Source organism: Scaptodrosophila lebanonensis, unplaced genomic scaffold, assembly GCF_003285725.1.
Source record: "Scaptodrosophila lebanonensis strain 11010-0011.00,11010-0021.00 unplaced genomic scaffold, SlebRS2 tig00001415-arrow-pilon, whole genome shotgun sequence".
Classification (NCBI taxonomy): Eukaryota; Metazoa; Arthropoda; class Insecta; order Diptera; family Drosophilidae; genus Scaptodrosophila; species Scaptodrosophila lebanonensis.
The window spans coordinates 10,579,294-10,603,210 of record NW_022060742.1 but is presented as its reverse complement, the minus strand read 5'-3'; the positions used below and the strand labels follow the sequence as shown (position 1 = coordinate 10,603,210).

Genomic DNA, 23,917 nt, shown 5'->3' with positions numbered 1-23,917 from the left:
CCCAATACACGCGCCACGTTTACGTGTCCACGAGTTGTTTACACAACAATTTTCAATGCCAAGACCAGTTTGCGTTTTAAAAGAGCACACTATCTTTATGTAAATGCGGAATAAGCGGACTGGACCATCTCTAATCTATGAAATGCTTGATTTATAAAGTTGGCAAAGATAATTAACTTAGAGCTCAGAAGGTCCACGTGGATTGCATTCATGGGAATAATAGTCATTATGCAAATATGTTGTTTACACAACTACTGAGGATTCGAACTAAAAGGTTTAATAGCTATAAGCTGTAAACAAATTATATTGCAATTCCAAGAAAATTAATTTCTTGTTTATTGCTAAGAATTTTCATTTTCATTCAATGTCCCAATGAAAATTTGAATCTTCTTTTTAAATGTATAAGTATTAGGCAAATATGTTGTTTACACAACTACTGAGGATTGGAACTAAAAGGTTTAATAGCTATAAGCTGTAAACAAATTATATTGCAATTCCAAGAAAATTAATTTCTTGTTTATTGCTAAGAATTTTCATTTTCATTCAATGTCCCAATGAAAATTTTAATCTTCTTCTTAAATGTGTAAGTATTAGGCAAATATGTTGTTTACACAACTATTGAGGATTGGAACTACAAGGTTTTACAGCAACTACTATTCAAGCTGTAAACAGTTTATATTGAAAATCCAAGAAAATGAATTTCTTGTTTATTGCTACGAATTTTCATTTTCCCTTAAACTTCTCTTTGAATGTAGAAGTATCTCAGCTACAAAATAAATATTCCATATGTGTGTACAGAATATTGTAATTATTATTTGCAATTTATTTATGTAACACGCTTAAGTAGTGCTTTTAGCGCCGATATATTCTTGCGTTTGATGGCCTCGTCGATCTCCTTATCCAATTCATCAGCTTTGTACTCATCATACTCATCCAACATGATGGGCTCTACTTCTTCGCCATCGGAATTCTCCAAATCCAATTTATCTAGCATATCCTCAATTGTGCGCCACTCTGCTTGATTATCGCTAAGCAGATCCGCCACAATCTCGCTACTTCCTACAGTCGTTTCGCTCGGACTTCCATTGCCGGCGAGCAATTGCTGTAAGATCTGAAATATAGTGGCATTAAACTGATTCGTTTCTGGGCCAATAGGTTGCCGTACAGGTGCGGAGTGCGCAGCCACACAGAGTGTCGTCAGAACTAGAATATTGAATGTGTTTGTGTACATGGCTACTGAAACTTTGGAATTTAACTTTAAAAACCGCTTTTATATACGTTTCGTACGGGTATCTAGCTGCATTTGTAACTGAGCTGAGCCGGAAACGAAATCTTAACAGTTACAAGGTGTACAGATTTAGTTTCTGTTAAATCTCATTGGCTGTGAATGAAAGGTCTCTTCTGTTACTTAAGAACAAATATTTTCGTCTACCCACGCGTTATTCTTTACGTTCTTGTAGCAAACAACAGCCCTGACACTCGCACTTGTTCAAACAAAATTCAGTACAGACAACCAAATGACTTCATGGCTTAAACAAAATTGTCAACAAAATTGTTTCTGAGTCATCTTTAGATAGATAAGTAGGAATATACATAGATGCTTGATTAAATGCACTTTCTCGGAAGTATTCTTTACTTTTTCCTCACAGCTGCCGCAATACAAACATAAGTGTTTTGTTTATATACATTTTTGAATCTCAGATCAGCGGAAAATTCTTAATCATTTCCCTTTACATTTTTGTGTAATCGCCTTAATATAATAGAATGAAATAGAATATAATATAATAGAATTAAGTTTTTAACAGTAGTGATGAAATTAAATTTATTGAGTTTTTCTTTATCAACCTTTTATTCCGGTTGTGCAAATATACTTTCACTATTTTTTTTATTTCTTATGCATATAACACGTGCATAAAAAATCGCTGTTGGCTTTTTAAAAAATTTGAAAAATATAGTAAGCTGTATATTTATAAGCACTTGTTTAAATACAAAATTTCAATGTGGTCTCAATGTCTGTTTCCAAGGCATTTACATTACAATTACATTTGGGAGCAAAAGAAGGTGTTTACTTTTTAGACATCGGCTTACGTCACGGTCAGACAGGCAAATAATTTGCACGCAAATTTATCTAATTGACCAAAGGTAGAAAACTATAATTTAGTATTAAGTTCTTAACTGAATTAATTGAAATTAATGTGAAATTATGTGCCTGACTGAGGGAAATCCCGACCGAACGTATGGTTTGGGAATATTGTCTGAAAAATAATTATGGTTCAGTTCTTCATTTTAAAGGTCTCACTGAGTTCAACTAATATCAAAACTTTGCTAGTTTTTTTATCTGCATTTTCGTTTACAATAGTCAAATGGTGGCAGAGTTTAAACGAGGTTATTTTTGTATTTTATTTAATATTTTTGGGTCTCTTTCTTGTTATTATTGTATAAAAATAAAAAACAACGCAGATATTTTAAAATGTAGCGAATATTTGAGCAAATAATTTGCTTGTGTGGCCAAATGTTTAAATATGTTACGGGTATAGGGCAAGATTTTATCCAATTTTGTGTGTGCTTTTAAAATTTTATTTTAAAAAAAATGAATGCCTAAATAATAAACTCTATAATGAAATGAAATTAATATTAATATTTTATTTTCATATTATTATTAGTATTTTGAACGAATTTTAATTCGTTAAAAATACTAATTGGAAATATTCGCCTTAGACCGTTTTATTAATTAATAATAGCTGAAAATATTTACGAATGCCTCCACAAAAGCTTCATAAATAACAAAAAAATATAGTCTTGTGGAAGATTTTCAATTCTTAACTAGAGAGACTTAAGAATCTAACTTAGTTGGACTATTGAGCCGAAATTCCAAAATTAGCTTGTTTGTGCACCTTATCCAACGATGTTGAGGCCGAAAAACATAGCAATTGTGCAAATACAAGGTTTTTTTCGTTTTAAAAAGCAAACACAGTTCTACCGCAGCAACTATAAAAGTGTCTCGCATTGAAGTTAGAAGCCAGTTATCGTTTGCATATCTAATCCGAAATCAACAATATGCGTGCTCTGATTATCTTCGCTTTGGTGGCCTTCCTAGCTGTGACTTACGTCTCAGCCAATGAGAGTGAATCGGTGGAGGACAACGCCTCTGATGTTCAATCCGATGAGGACCTCGAGGACCTCAGTGAGGACGAGCTTCTGCAACTGCTTGCTGAGAATGGAGCCACCTTGAATGAGGATGGCGAAGATGTCGACGATGCACAGGATGGCGATGACATCGTGGAAGATGTCAACGACGACGAGGATGATGAAAACTAATCTGGACCCATCACTCACCACATAGCCCGACTACATTTTGTTAAGAAACTGTCAAATAAATAAAGCACTTTTAATAGATATTTAACTTCCAATTCTTGCGGTTAAGTTTTAGCCTTGAGTAGAAAATTGTATAAAATCTACGAAGCCTAAGAAGCAGAAGCAGTTTAGTATTGAGGCTCCACAATGCGGGTTCCGCTTCTTTTTGGCTTTATCTGCTGCTTTGCTATAATTTTAGTCAAAGCTGAAGAATTTGAGGGAGACAAAGTTTTAGATGAAACTCAGGATAATTCGGAATCTGAAGAAGCTGATGGTTCTGCTGAGAACAAATGCAATGACCAAGAAGACTGCGACGATGGGGACAACGACAATGATGATGGTGATCATGAAGATGATGATCATGAAGATGATGAAAAGGTCGATGAAGATGATGAAGCAAACGCTAATGAAAACGATGATGAATACGAAGATGTACCAGAGGTGCATAATTTTCTAAGATATCCGCCACAGAAGCACGACTCTCAGCCATTTCCACGCTTTGCAATTCTAAAGAGTGCACACATTTATGAGGAGGACTTTTAAGGCGCACATAGACTAATATTATATAAGAAATAAAGAAATTTGATCCAATAAACTCGAAATTTGTCTAAGACCTAACAGTTGACAATATTCCAGAACTTTTTAACAATCGGAATAACCCAAGTCTACGGAAACTTTGCACAAGTGTTGCTGTGTAAATACAAACAAATGAATAGCAAAAAAAAAAAAAAAAAAAAAAATACTGTGTAAAGTGTCTGCGCATTAGCCTAACAGCATGAACAATAGGAACAAACTAGTAATAATATAAGCAACTAGCATTTTAGAATTTATATACATTGAAGTTGCTATAAAACTGGGCAGCAATCGAGTTTTCAAACATAGTCTAAAACGACAAGCTTTTCAATCAAAATGCGCCCTACCTTTTGTTTAGTCTTGGTGGTCTTGATGGCCGTTGTGGTGCTGAGCGAGGCTCAGGGTTCCGGAGGTGCTAGATCGCGCAATCGAGAGGACCAATTCGATAGGCGGAACAGCGACGACAGCGGAGAGAGTAATGAGAGTGATGAGAGCAATGAGAGTGATGAGAGCAATGAGAGTGGTGAGAGCAACGAGAGAGATGATGGGCAATCTACAGGCAGTCGCCGCAGAAGTCTACGCTTTGCCGTTTAAAAAACTGTACGAATAAATTTGTGAAAAGCACAAAAATTGTGTCATCTGCGTTTTATTAGTAAGCGCGTCACACATGGCGTATGCGTAACAATAACTTGATTAGATTGTGTGGCGCAACGTGTGTTTCCTAGCAACAGGAAAGGTTAGGTAAACATTTAGATTCATTCAGCATCAGCTGTTGCTGCTTCCGCTATTCCTTTTTTGCCCCAAACACATTTTAAATTGAATTGTTCCCTTTCATTTGTGAATTGTTCCCCTTCATTCCTTCAACCAGCTGTGCTTTGTTGCAGTCGGGCCCAACTCTTGGTAGTGCTACATGGTGTTCAGAAAATATACAAGCATACTTGTAGTTATTGCATTAACTTAAAACACTGTTTATTCTTGATTAAAACCCAGTCATGCTAATTACATTTAAATGCACAGGCTGCCAAACATTTGAAGGTATAAGATTAGACCACAAATTATAATTTTATTGTAGCTAAAAATAATCATAAGATATAAAACCTTCCTCTCATACTCCAGAGCTAAGTTTTTATTATAATTTTCGGGTTTTCTAAGCTAATCCGATTAGTTGTTTAATGGTTTTAATCTGGCTGCATATTGAGAGCAGAGCTGCTTTTACCAAAGCCAATTTTCGGTGTGGTGCTCAAAAATATTTTTTGTGAATATCTTGAAATAATTGTCGACTATGATGCTAATATAAACGCATACATATGTAGTATATGTATAGCTTGTCACGTAAGAGGAGGGATTTGGCACTTGATATATTCATCGACTCTCTCCACCAAAAAGCAACACAGCATGACTGTCTTTGTGTTTCTGTGTATCACCATTGGGGGCCAATAAAGTTGTGTTCAAATGTCAAAGTTTCGAATAACATTGCGCTTCAGAAAAAGCGAACAAAGCTGCGGGGCTTAAAGGGGACACGTGTGCGTTCGATTTCCACTATTATTGTAAAGATAGAGATGTGTGGGCCTGCAGTGGAAATGCCATAAATATTTAAAATTATTCTTACACTTGGGCTGTTGAATTGCTTCAATATCTTATTAGAATGTTCACTGGGCGAGTAATTGGTTCTAGGCCACATATACGCGTACTTCTCCAAACTAGAAACTCTAGATATACATTTCATTTGGCATCGAATATTAAAGTAAAATTTCTAAGTTTTTACTTTATAATTAGTTAGAAACAGTTATTTAATTACAAATTTTAAGGGACTTTGTAAGTTAAGACTCATTTAATTCTACATGATTGGCATCTTCAAGCTCCACAGCAATTTCTGGAGTAATTTTAAAATGGCTGCACAGAGATCTTCGGACTGAATACATATTATCGTGCTTATTAGTCTCTGTTTTCAAATATTTCGTCCAATCATTACACTTGCTATATATTTCTCAGATGTAGAAACAATTGTCATGTGTTGGTTTTCATAAAAATGATAACAATTTTTATAAGAATAAATTATAACAATTTTTATAAGAATAGCACTCATATCAATTTTTTGTTTCATTAAAAAAAAGACTTGTCTCAACAATCCTGACCCAATAAATGCAATATTTGTGCTAGACTGCGAATAAACAAAAACCAAACTAAAGAACAAAAGAATCGTTACAAAGGGATTCTTTGCAAAAAACACAGGAATTATTGAAATATTCTGACTAGGGTTATTGAAATTCTCTTCCAAGGCAAACAAAATTTCACATTAGTACTAAACACTATTTGTTAAAAGAGGCATTTAAACAATAACTACAGGCAGCATAAATGGGAATTAATATTAAATGCATAAAATTTAAAGAGCAGCTGTTCTTATCATCAGAGCTTTTCAGTGGTGGAGTGCGTCCCCCCAGGTGGTTTCAAGGCATACAGATGAATAGACAAATAGCAGGACTAACTGGGAGACAGATGAAAGGAAGGACGAATAAAAAATATGGTCAAGAATGTATTCACTTTGTGACGTCTGTTATGCATTCGAGTGGGTGCTACAAATACGATTTAATTTTTATTTTTAGCAGGATTTGCATTTAGAGAGGACGAGTAGGAATGTATATTCTAAAGGCGAACAAAGCAGCGTAGAAAATTTGTCTCTTGCTTGCCCTTACCCTTTCTTTACCTTTAAAATATAAATAAAGTTTAATAAACAAACCCAAAAAACTTAAAGGTAATAGCTTCGAAATGAAGGAGTTTTAGGGTGAGGCATAAAGCAGACTATTAATTAAGCAGAATATAATACTTTTCTGTAATTCCAACTATAATTAATAATAATTATGACAATTTATTCAACTTTTCAATTCAATTTTTCCATTTCCAGCTAAACAGCCACGAGTGCGAGAAGCAGCAAAGAACAGAAGTTTGAACGCATGTGGAAAACGCCGCAGTCATATAAATAATTAAACTAAACTGAGAAAGCTATTCTTTTGAAATGGTGATGGTTAGCTCGGCGGTGTTGGGCGCCGCAGCTGGCACGGGGCTGGCGCTCCTGCTGGCTGTGACCATCGTCATGTACCGCTACTATCTGTTGCGTAAACGTGGCAAGGAGTGGGACGAGCTGGATCGCTGGGAGGAGACACGCATAATGCGTAAGCTGCAGATGAAGGTGAGTGGCTGTGACAAGTGCAGGGCAGGCTCTGCCTAAAGTAAATCTAGTGGAAAATACCGCGAAACAGACACTGTCAGTCCAAAAACAGAAAACAGAATTGATTGTCGCTGACAGTTTGTGTCTGTGTCAGTGAACCTTTTTCCCTACAGAAATGGTGACAAAGGCGGCTGTGGCTGGCGCTGACAGTTTTTCACATTTATGATGTTTTATTTGAATTCAAATGCATTTCATCTACAACAGTGGAAAGAGAAAATTAAAATATTTACCTAACACTGCGAATCTGACTGGAAATCATGGCCAACAGTTTTAGAAGTACTGCTCAACAGTTTGGGAGTAACAGTGTTTGCCACTGATGTGGTTGTGTGTCTTGGCTAAAATCTATGCAAGGAATTTCCCGCACTAGGGAAATTTTCAAAATGTTTTAGGGTTGCGGGACAGAAACTGCTTCTTTGTTCGCGACCATAGGATTGTAAATAATCTTTCTACAAATAATTTTGATTCGCAGTGATGTTTAATAAAATGATTAAGCTTTTGTACGCTACTGTATTTTATAAAGGCTCATGGAGACGAGAAAATTACTCTTTGAAGCTAGTATTAGCCTATGTTCATTATTATGAAGAGTAATGCTTTCGAATATTACTGCACGATCTATATATAAGCAACTCTTCTTTAGACTCTGTCTTCAGTTTATGGAAATAACTTCATTTTAAATTTGTGACAAAACTTCAATAGGTTGGGTAATATGATTTGAAACCAGAAACTCCAAAAACATAAATCGATAATAATTTGCCTGTCTAAAGGGTATGCATTTTATTTCGAATGTTTCAGTTTATCGTTCTACATTTTATATGGCATTTTATATTTGTTTAATCCGTAATTAAAATATTTTTATATATTTTAATTTATTGATGAGGAGGTTAAATATTTATTAACATATGTATCTATATAGTATAAAGGTATGTTTGACTCCCAATCATGACCAAACTTAACTGCTTTTATTTCCATGTTAACAAAATGTTTTTTTTAAAGCATTATTTTCTGCAGTATTTCACTGAGATTAGAGAATACCATTGAGAAGAGCAGTTTTAAATAGTTGGTTGAATATCTATCGAAAGCTATTTTCACATTTTGAAAGGTAATCGAGGAGTGAATTTTTAACCTGATCTATCCATTTTTTTATTAGGTTTTTTCAAAACATTTAGATAAGCATAAGCCACCACTAACTTCTTAATCCTCGCGCGGAAGTGCTCGAGGTTGGACTATTTTATATTTGTAAAAATGTATTGTTAAGGTGGAAGAAACAAAACATTATCTATTTTCAAATGAATTAAGTTTTAACTTCCAGTTCACTAAGTCGAAGAATATACTCGTACGTGTACATCCGACTTCTCAAATCGAATGGGCCTAAAGTCCTCCTTAAAGTCCTTGAAGATACTTTCCTGGCACTGGAAGCAATATTTAACCAAATATTTCGACTGATTGGTTAAAAATTATATCATTTTGTTGTTTGTTGTTTCCAACAGTCTGATAATATCTACTAAATTTTTTCCATGTCTTCCTCTGGATTTTAATCCCTTCTTCTTCCTTATTTGTTTTTTTTTTTTCTCATTTCATTTCTCAGATATACTACTCCTGCAACTTTTCAAGTCCCATTTGTTTATGGTTCCATGACCATACAGACTTTTCCAATCACTCGCATACTTTTTGTTAATTACATTTCTTTTATCATACTCGCAATCATCAATTAATTGTTTAAATGCTCAAAAGATGTAAACAATTCGGCGCATGCCAGAAACAGCAGCCATATTTAATCGAACTGAGGGCCAACGAGACGTACCCGCAGAGATACAAGATTATACACACATACATATGTAGATACAAATGTAACTTCTGGGCAGTGACGGCTGCAAGAAATTGAAAAGAGTGCCGTCTATCTGTCTGCCTGTCTGTCTGTCGGTCGGTCCAACGATTTCATATTCAAAGCGCAGCCGTATCAAAATTATGTGTGCGTTTCTTTAATTCGATCCCCGGGGTTGTTTCAATTGTGCCGCTCAGCCCGTGCTGCAGTCGAGAGCTGTGGCTGCGCAGAGTTCCCGGCTTCGTCACTTCTGGGTGCAGGACAGTGTGGCTCTGTGCCACAAGGATACGAACGCGCGCCACCGGATCGTGCATCGTTCATCGAGTTAACGGCCAGCCAATCGTTTTATTATTGTAAATGCCGTTTTCATGAACTCGATGGCCGTTGACGGCCGGATAAGTGGCGGAGCGGTGGTGCTGGTGGTGGTGGGTAAGCGTTTTTGTTGTTTATTTGCTGTTTCCATAATATGATTTGTCGTTAATTGTGTAAGTGTTGCCACATTATACTCGTACATTATTTATGTGGTATTGATGTGGGTTGATGAGCTTTTGAGCCCTTCAACAAAGTATTTGTGGGACGGTCCACGAGTTAAGAAAATAAGCGTGACATTTAATTGAAAAAGTCCATTGATATGGCAGAAAAAATTAGCAAGATATAATGAAAGCAGAGAGTAAACGATCATCTTAAATACACTTATTTATACCCCTTCTCTATTCAAAGTTCTTGCAGAGGAGAAATAATATAAATTTCTTAAAATATTATGCGTAGCTCTGGCTCTTGATTCCTGGATTTAAAAGAGTGTTGCATTTGAGGCATTTAAAGTACATATTTACAAATATTCCGAAGACTGGTAAAAAATTTGTCTCTTTCCTTAAATTATTCTGTAAATGTTTCAAACTTAGTTCAGTACAAAAGTTTTTATTCTAGAATAAATAAATTTGTTGAGAATATGAATGAATAAATGAATTTAAATTTTATTTTGTATTTGATTTACAAATTTAAGTTATGCTTTGGCCATCAGCATCCATAATCGTCCATATTCAAAATCAAAAGGCTGGTTTATTGAAATTTAGAACGATAAGGATCCGGAGTGTGTCCGTTCAAGTCCTTTCAATTGCTTTCTCATGTACATTATGCGATGAAGATCGCCTTGGAATATCCACATTCTTTAATTTTGGCTTCCCCAATCTGTGTTACACGATAGCGGCGTATAAGGACCTTCTCGAAATAAACAATACGCCCCACAGGAAGGCAGAAATATATCTCTAAATGTGAATTGCAAATTGCGTCTTAGTTCGGGGCTAGTCGCCAGCATTTCATTGTTCTACAAATAAGAGTTTGTTATGAAGAACTCTTCACTTTGAATTGTTTAACAAACGTTAATTAATCAATTCAATTCATCGATTAACTATCGACGAAGTTTCCTCATTCAACTATCTAGGCTATCTAGGGAATTTGAAGGGTATTGCTTGCAAATTAAATAAGGCAAGAATTCGGGCACTTGAGAAAATTCTGGAGAATCTACACAACATGTATAAAAACGATCTGAACAAACTCCAGATACTAAATAACAAGTGTTTGAGAAACAATTGCAAATTCTTTCCGCTCAACACGTTAAGCAACACGTCGCTATGGCAATTGATAAATCAGGAGCAAGTGGAGTGAATAATGGAATTGAGAAAAAATTAATCAAATAACATATTCACTACAACGGTCTTCCAGTTTTTTCCCAAGCCATTCAATATCCTTTTTCAGATACAAATTGTGTATATTTGTTTGTACAATTGTGTATATTTGTTGTCCTTTCGATTTCCATTCAACCATTCCATCGGCCTCCAAGATAAACCACAATATTGACCGCTGCTGATGAATCCAAGTGATAGAAAACATTGCCACAAAACAAGCGTGATTAATTATATTGGCCAACAACTGGGCCCTGGTCAAAAATATTTCTAGTGGACTTATTCCAATGTTAACAATTGAAAGGCCGTTTAAAAAAACTCTATAAATACAAGTATGTGGTCGCAGTTTCCATTTTAAACAAAAAACGAAATAAAGAAGAGAAATCTTGAAAATGTGCACGCGTAGATTTTGTTTGTTTGTCGTTTGTCTTTGTTGTTGTCGGCTGCGTGTGTCGCAAGGATCTGTGCGTCGAGGTCGTCCTTGAAGCACAAAGGACGCGCATCTTATGAATGGCCAGCACAAATGATTTGAACAAAAAGGAAAAAAAAAAAAACTGCAGATCACTGCAAGTGCGCGTCGCATTGTGCTGTTGCCTGATCCTCGGCTGGGACCATTGTCCTGCCCTGACTTTCATTCATGGGCGATTCAAAAACTTGCCATTGCAATTGTTGGCTATTTAGAGTTTTGTATCCTTGCCATTGAGTGGGACGTGGCGGTAAACCGCTTTGAAATGTTTCTTATGTTTTAGCTGATTTGGTGCAGCGGGAATAAATTATGTTTTATTGCAAGTATTACTTGTGTCTTAATGATTATTTAAACAACAGCATTGTGCAGCCACATCCCCATTTAATGGGACCGCACACACTCGACCCTGGCCCGGGGCCAATTGACTGACAAACACGCAAAAGCGGAAAGAAACCCTGATCGCTAAATGGTGCAAAGCTTCCTGTTAATTTATTCATATGCACACAATAGTACGTGAAACTACTTCAGCAATAATGAAGTCATATTTGTTAAATAAACAACAAAACCAAAGTACACACGAAAAACAAACCCTCAAAAGTGCGCTCAGCTTTTTTCAAAGGATAAAGAGAAAGAGAGAGAGAGAGAAAGAGACTGAATCGGACAGCAAAGTCGCAACAATGGCAACAACAAATCAGTCAAATGCATATGTCACAACCAATTAATGTCAATAAACGATGCTGATTCCCGAGTGCCGATTCCAACTCGAGTCTCATAAAAGGCAAACAAACGGAGCGCTCTTCAACTTCCTCCAGGGGTGGTTCCACAATTCAGCTCAACTCAGCTCAGCTCCCATGGCTGCCATATTCCCGCTGCTTATGCACACCCCTTTCTTTCCAGAATCCGGTTTGATGTATATCATTTGGATTATATATGTGTAAGTGTGTGTGTGTGTGTGTGTCTGCTAGTTGGATATGCTCTGAGCTATAAAGTGTATTTCGTTATGCTTTCATTTGTTCAGCGTTTATGCGAGTTTTGTTCACAATTAAAATGAAATTGCTCGCTTGAGTGCCTCAGCAGTGATGCACGCACATGAGGGTTCAGATACAAATGTATCGCTTTTTATTCAGAAGCAGTATCTTTGGAAACAGACAACAGCTTTTTAAATGAAGCCAACAAGAGCTGGCGCTGCATAGTCAAGGAATTAATTAATTGTTTCGAGATCTTAAGGTTCATATATACACACATATATACATTTGTAATTGGTCGCAGCAATTAATAACACCTAAATAAACTGTTCTAAAAAAGAATTCCTGCGAATTTAAAAACACATTTTTTTCTTGTCATGCTGGACTTAATGTTCAGACTCAATTGCTTAAGCTTGCGGTTAAGAGTGATTTATATAAATACTGGAGATACTGATTATGCCCCTTACCCAAATGGCAACAAATGTATATAAGCATCTATGACTCCAAAAAGTAAATATATTATTAATTAGCACAATGAGACAAGTTGATCTAACATATACATATCCGTTCAACTATCCATCCTTTTGCCTCGTTTTGAAAAACGGCTGAGACTGAACTTGCTTTGTAGACTCTCCTATACCATATCCCCTCCCCCGATACAGCATTTCGTCAATAATGTTCATGTTTCCCAAGCTGCATAACCGGAACGTCCAAAGACAACGTGGTAGTTATAGCATATATTACAATTCAGAGATCGTGCTTAATAGCCAAATCTATGTATCGTTTGCCACCCTAGTCAAGCAGATTTATGCTCATTACTTTTCCGAAGAAGACGTTTATTAGATATTATCCAAGCTTCTTTATAAATAATATAATATAGTCTGCAGATGCTTCAAAGAATAAACTTGTTTTATTAGATATTATTCTAATTTAATTCGATTTTTCCATTCAAGATTAATTAGCTTATACAACTGAAATTATAAGATTCATAAATATATAATATAATATAGTCTGCAGATGCTTCAAAGAATAAACATGTTCTTCAACTTCATCATGTTTAATTAAACATTTTTCATTTCATTATAATAAGAAGCAAATATTTGCATATGAAATAAGCTACAGCTTCAAACAAGAAACCCACGTGGGTGAATCGAGAGCTCTTCGGCTGCTCATACCTTCATTCAGAAGTAAACAAAAGGGCAGAATCAATAGCACGATCTGTTTCAGATCCCTGCCCGATTACAAACTTATGTTCAATCGAGCGTGAAGACTACAATTCATTAAATGCTCAACTAAATGCCAGAGCCAAAAAACAACGGAAGTGGTCAAAGGAGAGCTGGCACTACAAACTCAAGTGGCCGGCAAGAAAAAAACAAAAGGCGGGTCGCACAAATGGTCGAGGCACGAATTAATCCGAGCACGAGACCGGCGTAAGGTCCGCCAAAAAAAAAGGAAATTCCAAAAAATTGGTGCAAAAATCACCAAGCAGCTGGCAGTAGCAGCAAAAATTGATAATGCCCAAAAAAAAAAGGACAACGATCGAGCAAGGAGCATGCCAATTAAGCAGAAGCCAATGTGGCAACAAAGCCTCCTTGCACGTCTCCTCTGCGTAAAAAGTAGGCGAAAAATCGCCCTACAGGCCATACAATATGTCTAGGAATGCTTGGAGTGCGGAATAACAATTAACTCTGGTAATTGTGCACAATTTTATAGCCACTTAACATATGATAAAATATCATTGAAGTGACAGAGAAATGGTTCGACACCTTCGCATTACGCACCCAGACAACGGCCAGACACAAACAACACAGAAGAGACAACTGCCAAATGCAGAGTAACAATGCACTCAAAAGGACAATTACAGCAAATCCTTAAAGCGGAGTTAACAAATGATAAAACTGCCGCCATTATTCTATGTAATGTAACCCAAAAACAAAATTGTCCCTCGCCAGCCATTCGGCGACACAACGTCTGCTCCTTACCGAGGTCCCGCAGCAAATCACGACACAAAGGCGCAACGTGTGTCGCTTACACACACACACACATACACACATACACACATACACACACGAAATGAATGAAGGACTGAATGAGTGAAGGAATAAATGCATGAATGGGCCAAGTTTGATGCATGTCTTGCGCATTGTTAGCCGACTTTTGGATAGAAACACACACGAAGAGAATACATCAATAAAAACATGTTAAGGCGACAATGCGCTGAGCGGGCCACTTGGCCAGGCCAATAAGTTGGTATGAAATTAGGATTAAACGGTTGCGGGCTGTGCATTTTCTAAGGAATTCATAGAATAGGGTTTCGTCCAGCTATATTCGGGCGAGTTTTAATGCCACTCTACTTATTGTGTAATGTTGCCCAATTTTTAGCCAAACACATTCTTCGGAATTTGCCAAATTTTGCAGAGCACACGATTATTTTTGTAAGTTAAATTGTGATTTGCGATGCGAAAAATGTTTACTTATTCAAAGGAGATCATTAAGTTAAAATAATAACAAAAAAAGAATTCAATTAATAAGTAATTCTTGAGAAGAAAAGCTCCCCCATAGCCTTATACATACGTGTACATGAGTTGTCCAAGTTTTCATTCGCTTCAACTCTCTATTGAGAAACAACAAGTTTTTCCAAGACTACACTCAACCTCCTCCTTATGAATTTTATTTAAAACTGCTTTTCGTTCACAACATTCTGAATACAAGTATCGGAAAAAGTTCCTAAAATGCGGCATTGAATCATCCTAAGCACAACAAAGTAAAGCTTGCTATCCTTAGAAAGAGTTTTAAATTATAAACTGTTTTTAGGCATCCTTCATTCCCCACAAAACCTTCAATCGAAATAATCATAAATATCACTGATTATTTCCGTACACCTTTTTTGTTGATAATGCTTTATTTATTATTATTTATTTATTTTTCATTAAAATTTTATTTAATGTTCTTGCTTTCCGAAGAAAGAAGTAAATTGGTTAGGCATCAAAGTAAATAAATTCAAATAATACTTTGGACGTTCTTCTAGGGCACGCCATTAACCAAAAACATACTTTGGACAAGCCGGAAGGTCTTGGGGTTTACAATTTCCGTGGTAGACAAGCATGAAATATTATAAATACATAAATATAATTTAAGACTCACCCGATCTTCATTCTTTTTTTTTCGTGACAGCTCAAAGCTCTATAGCTCTATAGGCGCAGATTTCCGAAAGTCTTAAGATATGACTTACCGAATCCACAAACTGGCATTGACTCCAGGTAGAAGGTGTTCAGGTATTGCAATCATTGCCGGCAATCATTGAAAGGGAATCGGAAGCTGAAATTTAAATCTTTTGATTAATAATGTTGTAGCATTTTTATAAAAATACAAATTCTCAAAAACAATGTTAGATAGAATTTCATCTTCAACATCTGAAACAAATGTTCTTAGAAAAACTCTACGCTCCGTCTGTCTCCTCGTCTGTCTGTCTGTCTGTGTGCATAACACCTATAATCTCAGAAAGTATGGAGTTTGATTACCCAAACCTGGTATCCTCATTCTCCTATTCCCTAGAAGTGACGAGTTTGAGTTTTTCCCCTTTTGATTCAATTAATTTAATTTTAAACATTTTTGGTTTGTTTTTGTGGGATGGGTACAGAGTATTTAAGAGTTGAGCCCGCTCGTCTATAGCATTCCTTTCGTGTTTCAATCTATATAACTATTCTACATTGCCTAAAAGAACAGCAATCTTGGTTCCATTAAATGATCCCTTGATTAAGTTATATTTACACACTCTTCATAAATGTATCTCGTACGCTCTAATTGAAAACCTTTCAAATATGAATTCGACGCTCCACAATTTTAAAAATCTTTTTAATATGCTTCATGCAGTAATAAAAAAAAGCAAGTTGCCAAATCTTCAATCGAAATAATTATAAATATCGCTGACTATCACAGTAATTCTTTCTTCTTGAATATGCTTTATTTATTATTCAAATTTTATTTAATGTTCTTGCTTTCCCAAGAAAGAAGTAAATAAGTGATGCTTGCTTCCCCAAGAAAGAAGTAAATAAGTGAAGCATCAAAGTAAATAAATGCAAATTTTACTTTGGACGTTCATTTAAGAAACGCAATTAACCAAAAATAGGCCTTGGACAAGCCGGGAGGTTGTTGGGTCTACACTCTGATTTGTAGACAAGCTTGTATCCTTAAAAAAAATCATTTAAACTCTATAAATACAATTTATTTATTTTAGACCCACCTTGCCTTCCTGCTTCTATTTCCTTACAGCTCACACTATCAAATATGCACTCATTTCCGAAAGTTTTATAACATGACCCATTGAATCCACAAACTGGACGATAAATAAGATGGCAAATTTCATTGCACTTGGCGGCAATCATCGAAATGGCATTAGAAGCTGAAATTTAAATCTTTTGATTAATAATGTTGTAGCATTTTAACAAAACTGCAAATACCCAAGAGCAGTGTTAGATAGAGTTTCATCTTCAAATCCAAAATACCAATGAAGAATTAAATATAACGAGATACGTATTTATTTGAAATAATATCAATAGTTGGCGAGACCGTTCGTATTCGATACGTATATTAACCTTAATATCTGAAGCAAATGTTCTTAAAAAACACAACGCTCCCTCTGTCTGTCTGCATAACACCTAGAATTTCAGAAAGTATAGAGCTAGATTAACCAAACCTCGTATCCACATTCTCCTATGTCCCTAGAAGTGACGAGTTTGAGTTTTTCCTGTTTCCCCTCACTCCCTTGCTATTATTTATTTCTATAATATACATTTATTCTTTTGAAACTGTAGTACTCTATGTACATGTTACTTACTTTTAAATGTTTAAATATGATTCAATTAATTTAATTTTAAACATTTTTGGTTTGTTTTTGTGGGATGGGTACAGAGTATTTACGAGTTGAGCCCGCTCGTCTATAGAATTCCTCTCGTGTTTCATCCTATATAACTATTCTACATTACCGAAAAGAACAGCAATCTTGGTTCCATTAAATGATTCTTAGATTAAGTTATATTTACACACTCTTCATAAATGTATGTGGCACGCTCTAAATGAAAACCTTTCAAATTTGAATTTGACGCTCCACAAGTTTAAAAATCTATTTAATATGCTTCATGCTGTAATAAAAAAAAGCAAGTTGCCGAATCTTTAATCGAAATAATTATAAATATCACTGACTTTTTTTTTGGTTGAATATGCTTTATTTATTATTCAAATTTTATTTAATGTTCTTGCTTCCCCAAGAAAGAAGTAAATCGGTAAAGCATCAAAATAAATAAATGCAAATATTACTTTGGACGTTCTTTTAAGGAACGCAATCAACCAAAAATAGGCCTTGTACAAGCCGGGAGGTCGTAGGATCTTCACTCTGATCTGTAGACAAGCATGTAACCTTAAAAAAACATTTTAACATTTAAGTCAGAGCACCCGACTGTAGCTTTTCCATTTCGGCGGTGGATCACTTGATTTGTTTCCTTATGTTCCTCATCTCGACAGCTTCAGCAGATTCTTCATAAATTTATGCTACCGGCCTAAATAATTACCGTTTAATTCGACACTCCACAACTTTAAAAATATATTTAATATGCTTCATGCTCGATAAACAAAAAAACAATTTAGCAAACCTTAAATTTATAAATATTTATAAATATTACTAACTGTCCCAATAAACCTAAACAACTGTTTTTAGAATAAAATGTGAAAATTTTCACGTACTATACCAACCGTATCCTAGGAATAGTCAGATCCTGAGAAAGGAAGAAATTGCAATTTCAAAAGTGCAATAAGTGTAATCAATAAAAAAATATTACTTTGGACGCCCACTAGTTTTTTTTTTTTTGACAGTTTGGACTGTCCTTAGATTTACAGAATCCCTCGTGGGAAATTTTGTATTCTTGAAAAAAGAAAATCAAATAAACTCTGTACACTTTAATGAATTTATTGGTTGCCCACCTGGCTTTCCTGATTCTTTTAGCTTGCTGTTGTCCTTTCGAAGGCTGCACTTATTACCAAATGACATAAAACATATGCCATTGTGTCCACAAACGGGATTTCGAATATAGCTGCAAATATCATGGTGATCTGCGGAAATCGAAGAGATGGCAGTGGAAGCTAAATTGCAAATGTATTATTAAATCATTTCATTTTAACAAAACTGCAATTTTATTGAAATACTCAAGAGCAAAAGGAGGTACAGTGCCATCTTCAAATCGAAAATACCAAATTAGAATGCAATGCCACGAGATGTGTATTTATTTAAATAAAATCAATGCAAATATCTTGTAATAGGCGAAACAGTTACTATTCGATACGTATATCGTATATTTATTCTGGAACAATTGCTTTTAAAACGACCTTTGGATACACTAATGGGCTGATATTTGTTTTCTATGGTATTTGAACTAAATGGAACCACGATATCCTATAGCCATGATATCATGACAGAAGCATAATTGAAAAAATGTCATGGATATCATAAAATTTTATAATTGTTTTTTTTTTTTTTTTAATATCTATATGTTTTTGTTTGCATTTTAAAACCAAGGAATTCACTTTTTTAGTACTTTTATATTTTTGAAGATTCAAAAATGAGGTTTCGCTTGGCTTTTTGCAGATATCACGAATTCTTCAATTTGTGGTAAATGATTTAAAACGTAGGTTTTTTATTGTTCTTTAACCGAATTGTGTTTGAGTATATTCCGAAATTATTTGAAACAAAAGAACTGCTTTCCACTCAGAAACCGAAAAACTGTTTTGTGTTAGGAATGCAGAGTAAGAACAGGTCAGCAATTTTCAAGTTTCAATTTCAACAACTAAGCCTAATTTATATCATAAATATGTTTTTAACTTCATGTAAAATAATCAGTGTATTCTATTATACAAATACTTCCTAATTGATGATAAATTTCCTAAATTAGAAGAGAACATAATTGGATGTTTTACTAAATATGTGTGTTTTTTAATAGACTTGGACTTGTGTTTGATAATTAAATAAAAATGCTTATCCTGTGATGAATGGAAATGGAATGAAAAACCGGCATCTATATTTCATATTTCTTCACTCCTAGCACTCTTCATTTAAATTCAAAAACTGCGACTCAAGTTCTATTAAGTTCGAATTCATAAGCCTTTAGAGAATGTGGAAGTTTTACGCTGCCATGCAGGAACGCATTTGGAATCGCAGCTCGCGCCATTATGTTGGCAGGCCACCTTTTGAAAAACTAGTCGTATGCCCATGGACACAAACACACGCTTACCTGCCATTGTGAAGGATCTTTGAGGCAAGGGCGGAGCGTGAATGGCAACAGTTGCTGTCATTAGAAGGACTCGGCCTGTGAATGGTGACTTAATGGCTAAGGAAAAACAAGCAAACAACCCTCAAATTAGATGAGGTTGCGGTAGGAGAGGCAACTGCACCGCTCACACTCGCACCACCACAGCTAGAACCGTTGTCCAGGGGTGGTGAGCGAACAACCCCTGCCAGAGCTCCGTCTATATAAAGAGAAGGGCGCAGCTTGTCTGTCAAACAGTTCAACTCTGACAGCGATCGTGTTCAGTGCTCGCCCAACTCAACTAACTTCCAGTACATATTTTGCGATTTGAAAAATGTCGCGCTCCTTTCTCATGGACTCTCTGCTCAGCGATATGCCGCCGCATAGCAAAAAGGAGCCTCTACGTTCGCCCACGGCTGCGAGCGCAGCTGCCGCCGCCGTTGCTGCCGCAGCCATGTTGCCGAATATCCCGATGCTGCCATATCCAGCCAGCTATGTGGGCAGCTACCTCTTCTCCCTGGGCATACAACAACAACAGCAGCAACAACAACAGGCAGCCGCCGCTGCAGCCGCAGCCCTGCAGCAGCCCCAAGCATCCTTATATCATCCGTACGCCCAGCTATTTGCGCCCAAACGCAAGTCGAGCAGCTTCGGCAGCTTCGACAACTGTTATCCTTCGCCACCACTCTCCGCAAACGCCACCAGCGCTGCCCCTCAGCTCCCACTGCCGGTGATGCCACCCACCAGCATGTACAGTGGGGCGCACAACCTGCCTCTGCCCGAGCCCGGCAGCTTCTGCACCTCGCCTTCAGCCTCCTCGTGTGCCTCGTTGGACTTCAACAATCACGACGAGCCGCAACTGAAACGCTTCAAGCACGAGTCCTCCTGCTCCCCCGCCAGCTCACCCATCAAGACGCAGAACACAGCCAACCAGCCAGCTGTGGACATCACGCCCCTTATCAGCGACTATGCGGACTCGAGCAAACGCATTCGGACGGCCTTCACCAGCACGCAGCTGCTCGAGCTGGAGCGCGAGTTCTCTCAGAACGCTTATCTGTCGCGCCTGCGCAGAATCGAGATTGCCAACCGACTGCGTCTATCAGAGAAGCAGGTGAAGATTTGGTTCCAGAATCGTCGCGTCAAGCAGAAGAAGGGCGGCTCAGAGAGTCCAACTCTATTCAATATGTCTGCGAACTCCAGCAGTCCGCTCGCCTCACCAAACTGTGCCTGCAAGCCCGATCAGCAGCAGCAGCATCAGGATAACAAATGCTGTGAGGTGAAAGCTAGTGCCTAGAGTTACTCAGCTCTCTCCCAATCGAAATTGTATGATAGCTGTACAGCCAATTAGTCTTAAGTGTTGAGCAATTATACCTAGCCTTAAAGCATCAAATAAACTTTAGTTGAATTAAACAAAGCGCTGATCTTATTATTCAAAACGCTTTTTAGAGTTTTTGATTTACCACTCAAGAACTTGATGTGTCAATGGTAAAGGAACCTGTTTGCACTGTTTAGGTGTCCTTTTCAAGGAATTGTTGTTCTGTGGTGCTAGTATCTTTTTCTCAACTGGTTAATAGTTTGCACGACCCATCGAGAATACTCATGATTAGCTCTGGAACACCACACAAATAATTGGCCAACTCATCAGCGGCTCGAGCAAGTTGTCTTAGATTTTCTTTGACGAATATTTGTAAATCTTTACCAATTCTAAGATCTTTCAATATTTTAACTAGATTATAATTATAACTAAATTATAATTCCGATCCTTATGGGATAAACATTTTTTCATAATCCGAATCATCTCATGGATTCGATCAACGATATGCCCATATATGTACTTTATGGAATGGAAACTTTATAAACATGATACAAAACATATATTTAGTTTTATATTTTGGCTACCGAGTATACTTATATTTTGTTTCTACACCTGAAAGGTATGTAAAATTGTAGCAAAGCCAGCTTAATAAGATTTCATTATTGATGTCCGTTCGTCCATTTGGCCGTCAGTCCAATTGTAATATCATTTGCACGAAATCGAATATTTATTGGATTTCCGTAATGCCTTGCTATATGGTAAAGTCTCATCAAAATCAACTCAAAGTATTATATAGTTGATAACTATTAACGATCGCCGCACACATAACACTGAGTTAAAACATTAAGACATTGTCAAATAAACTCTCCTTAATAAAAGAATAAAACTAGACAGGATTTGTATGATTGACTGTTGGCTGCATTCTCTTGTGAAGTTTACGAGTATGCGCTTAATTTCAGAAAAAAGTTGTACTACAATTTCCTGTTCCACATTTATTATTTTAGTGCAATATTTAAAAAAGTTGACTGTAAATTAATAGGAAACAGCTGTATAGACATAAATCGATAAATCGATTACGATGCAAGCATGATGGATATTAATCGGAATAGAAGTAACAAAAAATGACTAAATCACCTGTCAGCTTTTGTCTTCCTCCTCCTTCCCACAAACAAAGAAACGCCGGCAAATTTACGCGATAGTTCCTGAGCAGAATCCCTCGTGTTAGTGGGACGCGTGCAACCTACTTTGATTTATAATTTTGCGAGCAAAATATCCGTTCAAATTCTGCAGACTGACGAATACGGTCACACAAATTTCTATGAGTAATCCCACCCGCAGGTTAGAGTGGTAGTTTTATCTGCAGAATTAAGTTTGATGTCAAAATATTCTACAGTGTATTGGAGTTTCAAAAATGCATTTTAATTGTCGACTTTTTAAAATGTTTGGTCCGTCTACGGATTTCCAATTGAGGAACATTTAGTGCGTAATACAAACCCTAAGCAGTTGCCGGAATACCCCAATTATTAAAAGCCCAATAAATACTCGTTACCAAGTGACAGGAGCCTGTTCTATTTGTCAAATGGACTCGTTTCGTACAAAATTGTCAATTGCAAGCGACAATATATCGACTGCGCTGGTGAACAAATTTCCAAACACAATTATTCATAAATTTTTCGTTTCTCTTCTGCCATGTCGCATTACTACAAGGAGCTAAAGAGCGAGTGGGAGAAGCGTGCCCCGAATCTGGCTCGGTGCGGTCAGCTGCTGGACGTGTTGAAGCTGGAGCTGGTGCGGGTGGGTTTCGCCAGTCCCCAGGAGGCCCTGCAGCCCAAGTCGCAGCAGCAGATGGTCATGTCCCGCGACATGCTGGAGATTGCTGTCGAACACAGCATCACCGTCAAGGACTATGCTGCCTTTGAGCGCTATATGGCCCAATTGAACATGTACTACTACGACTATGACAAGTATCTGCAGGCCTCGTCACAGATGTACAAGTTTCTGGGCCTGAACCTGCTCTATATGCTGGCCCACAATCGTATCGCCGACTTTCACATTGAGCTGGAGCGTCTGCCGTCGGCTCTTCTGCTGGAGAATCCGTTCATACAGCCCGTGCTGGCCTTGGAGAACTATTACATGGAGGGCCGCTACAACAAGATATTGCAGGCCAAGCGATCCATGCCCTCGGCCATCTATGCCAGCTTCATGGACATGCTGGTGAACACGGCTCGCGACGAGATCGCATCCTGCATGGAGAAGTCGTACGATAAGATGTCGCCAAAGCAGGCGGCCCTGCGTCTCGGCCTAAAGCCCGGTGGTGCTGACGTGGCTGCCATAGCCAACAAACGCAGCTGGCCACTCGACGATCAGGGAAACTATAACTTTATTGGATTGCACACCAAGCCCAAGGAGATGGTCTCGGCCAAGGAAATTGCCGGGAATACCTTAACCTATGCCCATGAGTTGGAGAAAATTGTTTGAATTGTTTCAGAGCGAAATAAAACTAATGTCTTTTCTATTCGCATCAGGCAGAAAATGTAGCCTCGTTATCTGTGCACATTTTTTGATGCGTTGAACCGGAAATTTGTCAGATTTAATTTTCACACATTTCACTGCAAAATTCGTTCGCATAAAATCCGCAAAAATTGAGTTCGCCAGGCAACTAAGTCGACAGGCGTGCCAAATTCCAAGTGAAGGCAGCAGCGTACGGACCAAAGGATCAAAGGCAATGAGACAGCCATAGAATTGCTATTCGTAGGCTTTTAGGCTGCAATTTGAAAGTACGTTTGCATGTCCAAAAATATGTTGCTTCCAAAAATATTTATTTAATGCGCACTGTTGCGGAGATATTCATGGCAAGATATTTGAAAAATAGTTTAGAAAAAAGTTGTTTAACAACGTATCTTTTATTCAACGTATGGCTATACTTTAAACCCATCAATGGATGCGACTGCCGATGGACAGTCGTTTGTAACTGATTTGCAAAATAGTATAGTGTATGAAATAACTAATAAATAAATAAATAATAAATATGGTGTATGAACCTAAAATAAAGCAAATGTGAAATAAGAAGCAAGAATAGCACGCTAGACACAGCAAGATATGCTGCAGGCTTTCAGTTTAAATAGACATAAATCGAATCTTCATACACAACTTATATACAAGTAATATAATTGTTATATGAACAATATAACATAGTGCCCCATGGGGCCCGAACTAACA

At 37.0% G+C, this 23,917-nt stretch overlaps 4 protein-coding genes and 1 long non-coding RNA gene across 5 annotated transcripts in view; 3 read left to right on the top strand and 2 right to left on the bottom strand.

The window, feature by feature from the left end:
- The first annotated feature begins 6,940 nt into the window (after positions 1-6,940).
- Positions 6,941-23,917, top strand: part of LOC115632145 (synaptotagmin-5) — a 66,644-nt gene continuing 49,667 nt past the window's right edge. The window contains exon 1 of the mRNA XM_030529164.1: positions 6,941-7,114. Coding sequence (XP_030385024.1) covers positions 6,941-7,114 — 174 coding nt within the window. The remainder of the gene's footprint in view (positions 7,115-23,917) is intronic.
- Positions 16,031-16,579, bottom strand: LOC115632148 (turripeptide Pal9.2-like). Its single transcript, XM_030529167.1, has 3 exons — positions 16,549-16,579; positions 16,332-16,490; positions 16,031-16,277 (listed from the first exon to the last, which is right to left on the bottom strand). The coding sequence occupies exons 1-3, from the start codon at positions 16,574-16,576 to the stop codon at positions 16,204-16,206; spliced, it is 261 nt and encodes an 86-aa protein (XP_030385027.1). The 5' UTR covers positions 16,577-16,579; the 3' UTR covers positions 16,031-16,203.
- On the bottom strand, positions 17,740-18,321 carry LOC115632149. The gene is made up of 4 exons (XR_003996271.1): positions 18,287-18,321; positions 18,065-18,223; positions 17,923-18,005; positions 17,740-17,859 (listed from the first exon to the last, which is right to left on the bottom strand). It is a non-coding gene; the product is annotated as an uncharacterized LOC115632149 (long non-coding RNA).
- LOC115632596 (GS homeobox 1) lies at positions 19,718-20,677 on the top strand. The gene has a single exon (XM_030529821.1). The coding sequence runs from the start codon at positions 19,718-19,720 to the stop codon at positions 20,675-20,677; it is 960 nt and encodes a 319-aa protein (XP_030385681.1).
- On the top strand, positions 22,326-23,235 carry LOC115632146 (26S proteasome non-ATPase regulatory subunit 8). The gene has a single exon (XM_030529165.1). The coding sequence runs from the start codon at positions 22,388-22,390 to the stop codon at positions 23,174-23,176; it is 789 nt and encodes a 262-aa protein (XP_030385025.1). The 5' UTR covers positions 22,326-22,387; the 3' UTR covers positions 23,177-23,235.

What these genes read in the sequence shown, in the direction of transcription:
- LOC115632148 (XM_030529167.1), bottom strand. Translation starts at nt 16,576, where the DNA reads ATGAAACTCTATCTAACACTGCTCTTGG. An exon ending in CTATCTAACACTGCTCTTGG is followed by an intron (nt 16,491 to 16,548) that starts GTATTTGCAGTT and finishes TTTAAATTTCAG; the next exon opens with CTTCTAATGCCATTTCGATG. An exon ending in AATAGAAGCAGGAAGGCAAG is followed by an intron (nt 16,278 to 16,331) that starts GTGGGTCTAAAA and finishes ATTTTTTTTAAG; the next exon opens with GATACAAGCTTGTCTACAAA.
- LOC115632596 (XM_030529821.1), top strand. Translation starts at nt 19,718, where the DNA reads ATGTCGCGCTCCTTTCTCATGGACTCTCTGCTCAGCGATATGCCGCCG.
- LOC115632146 (XM_030529165.1), top strand. Translation starts at nt 22,388, where the DNA reads ATGTCGCATTACTACAAGGAGCTAAAGAGCGAGTGGGAGAAGCGTGCC.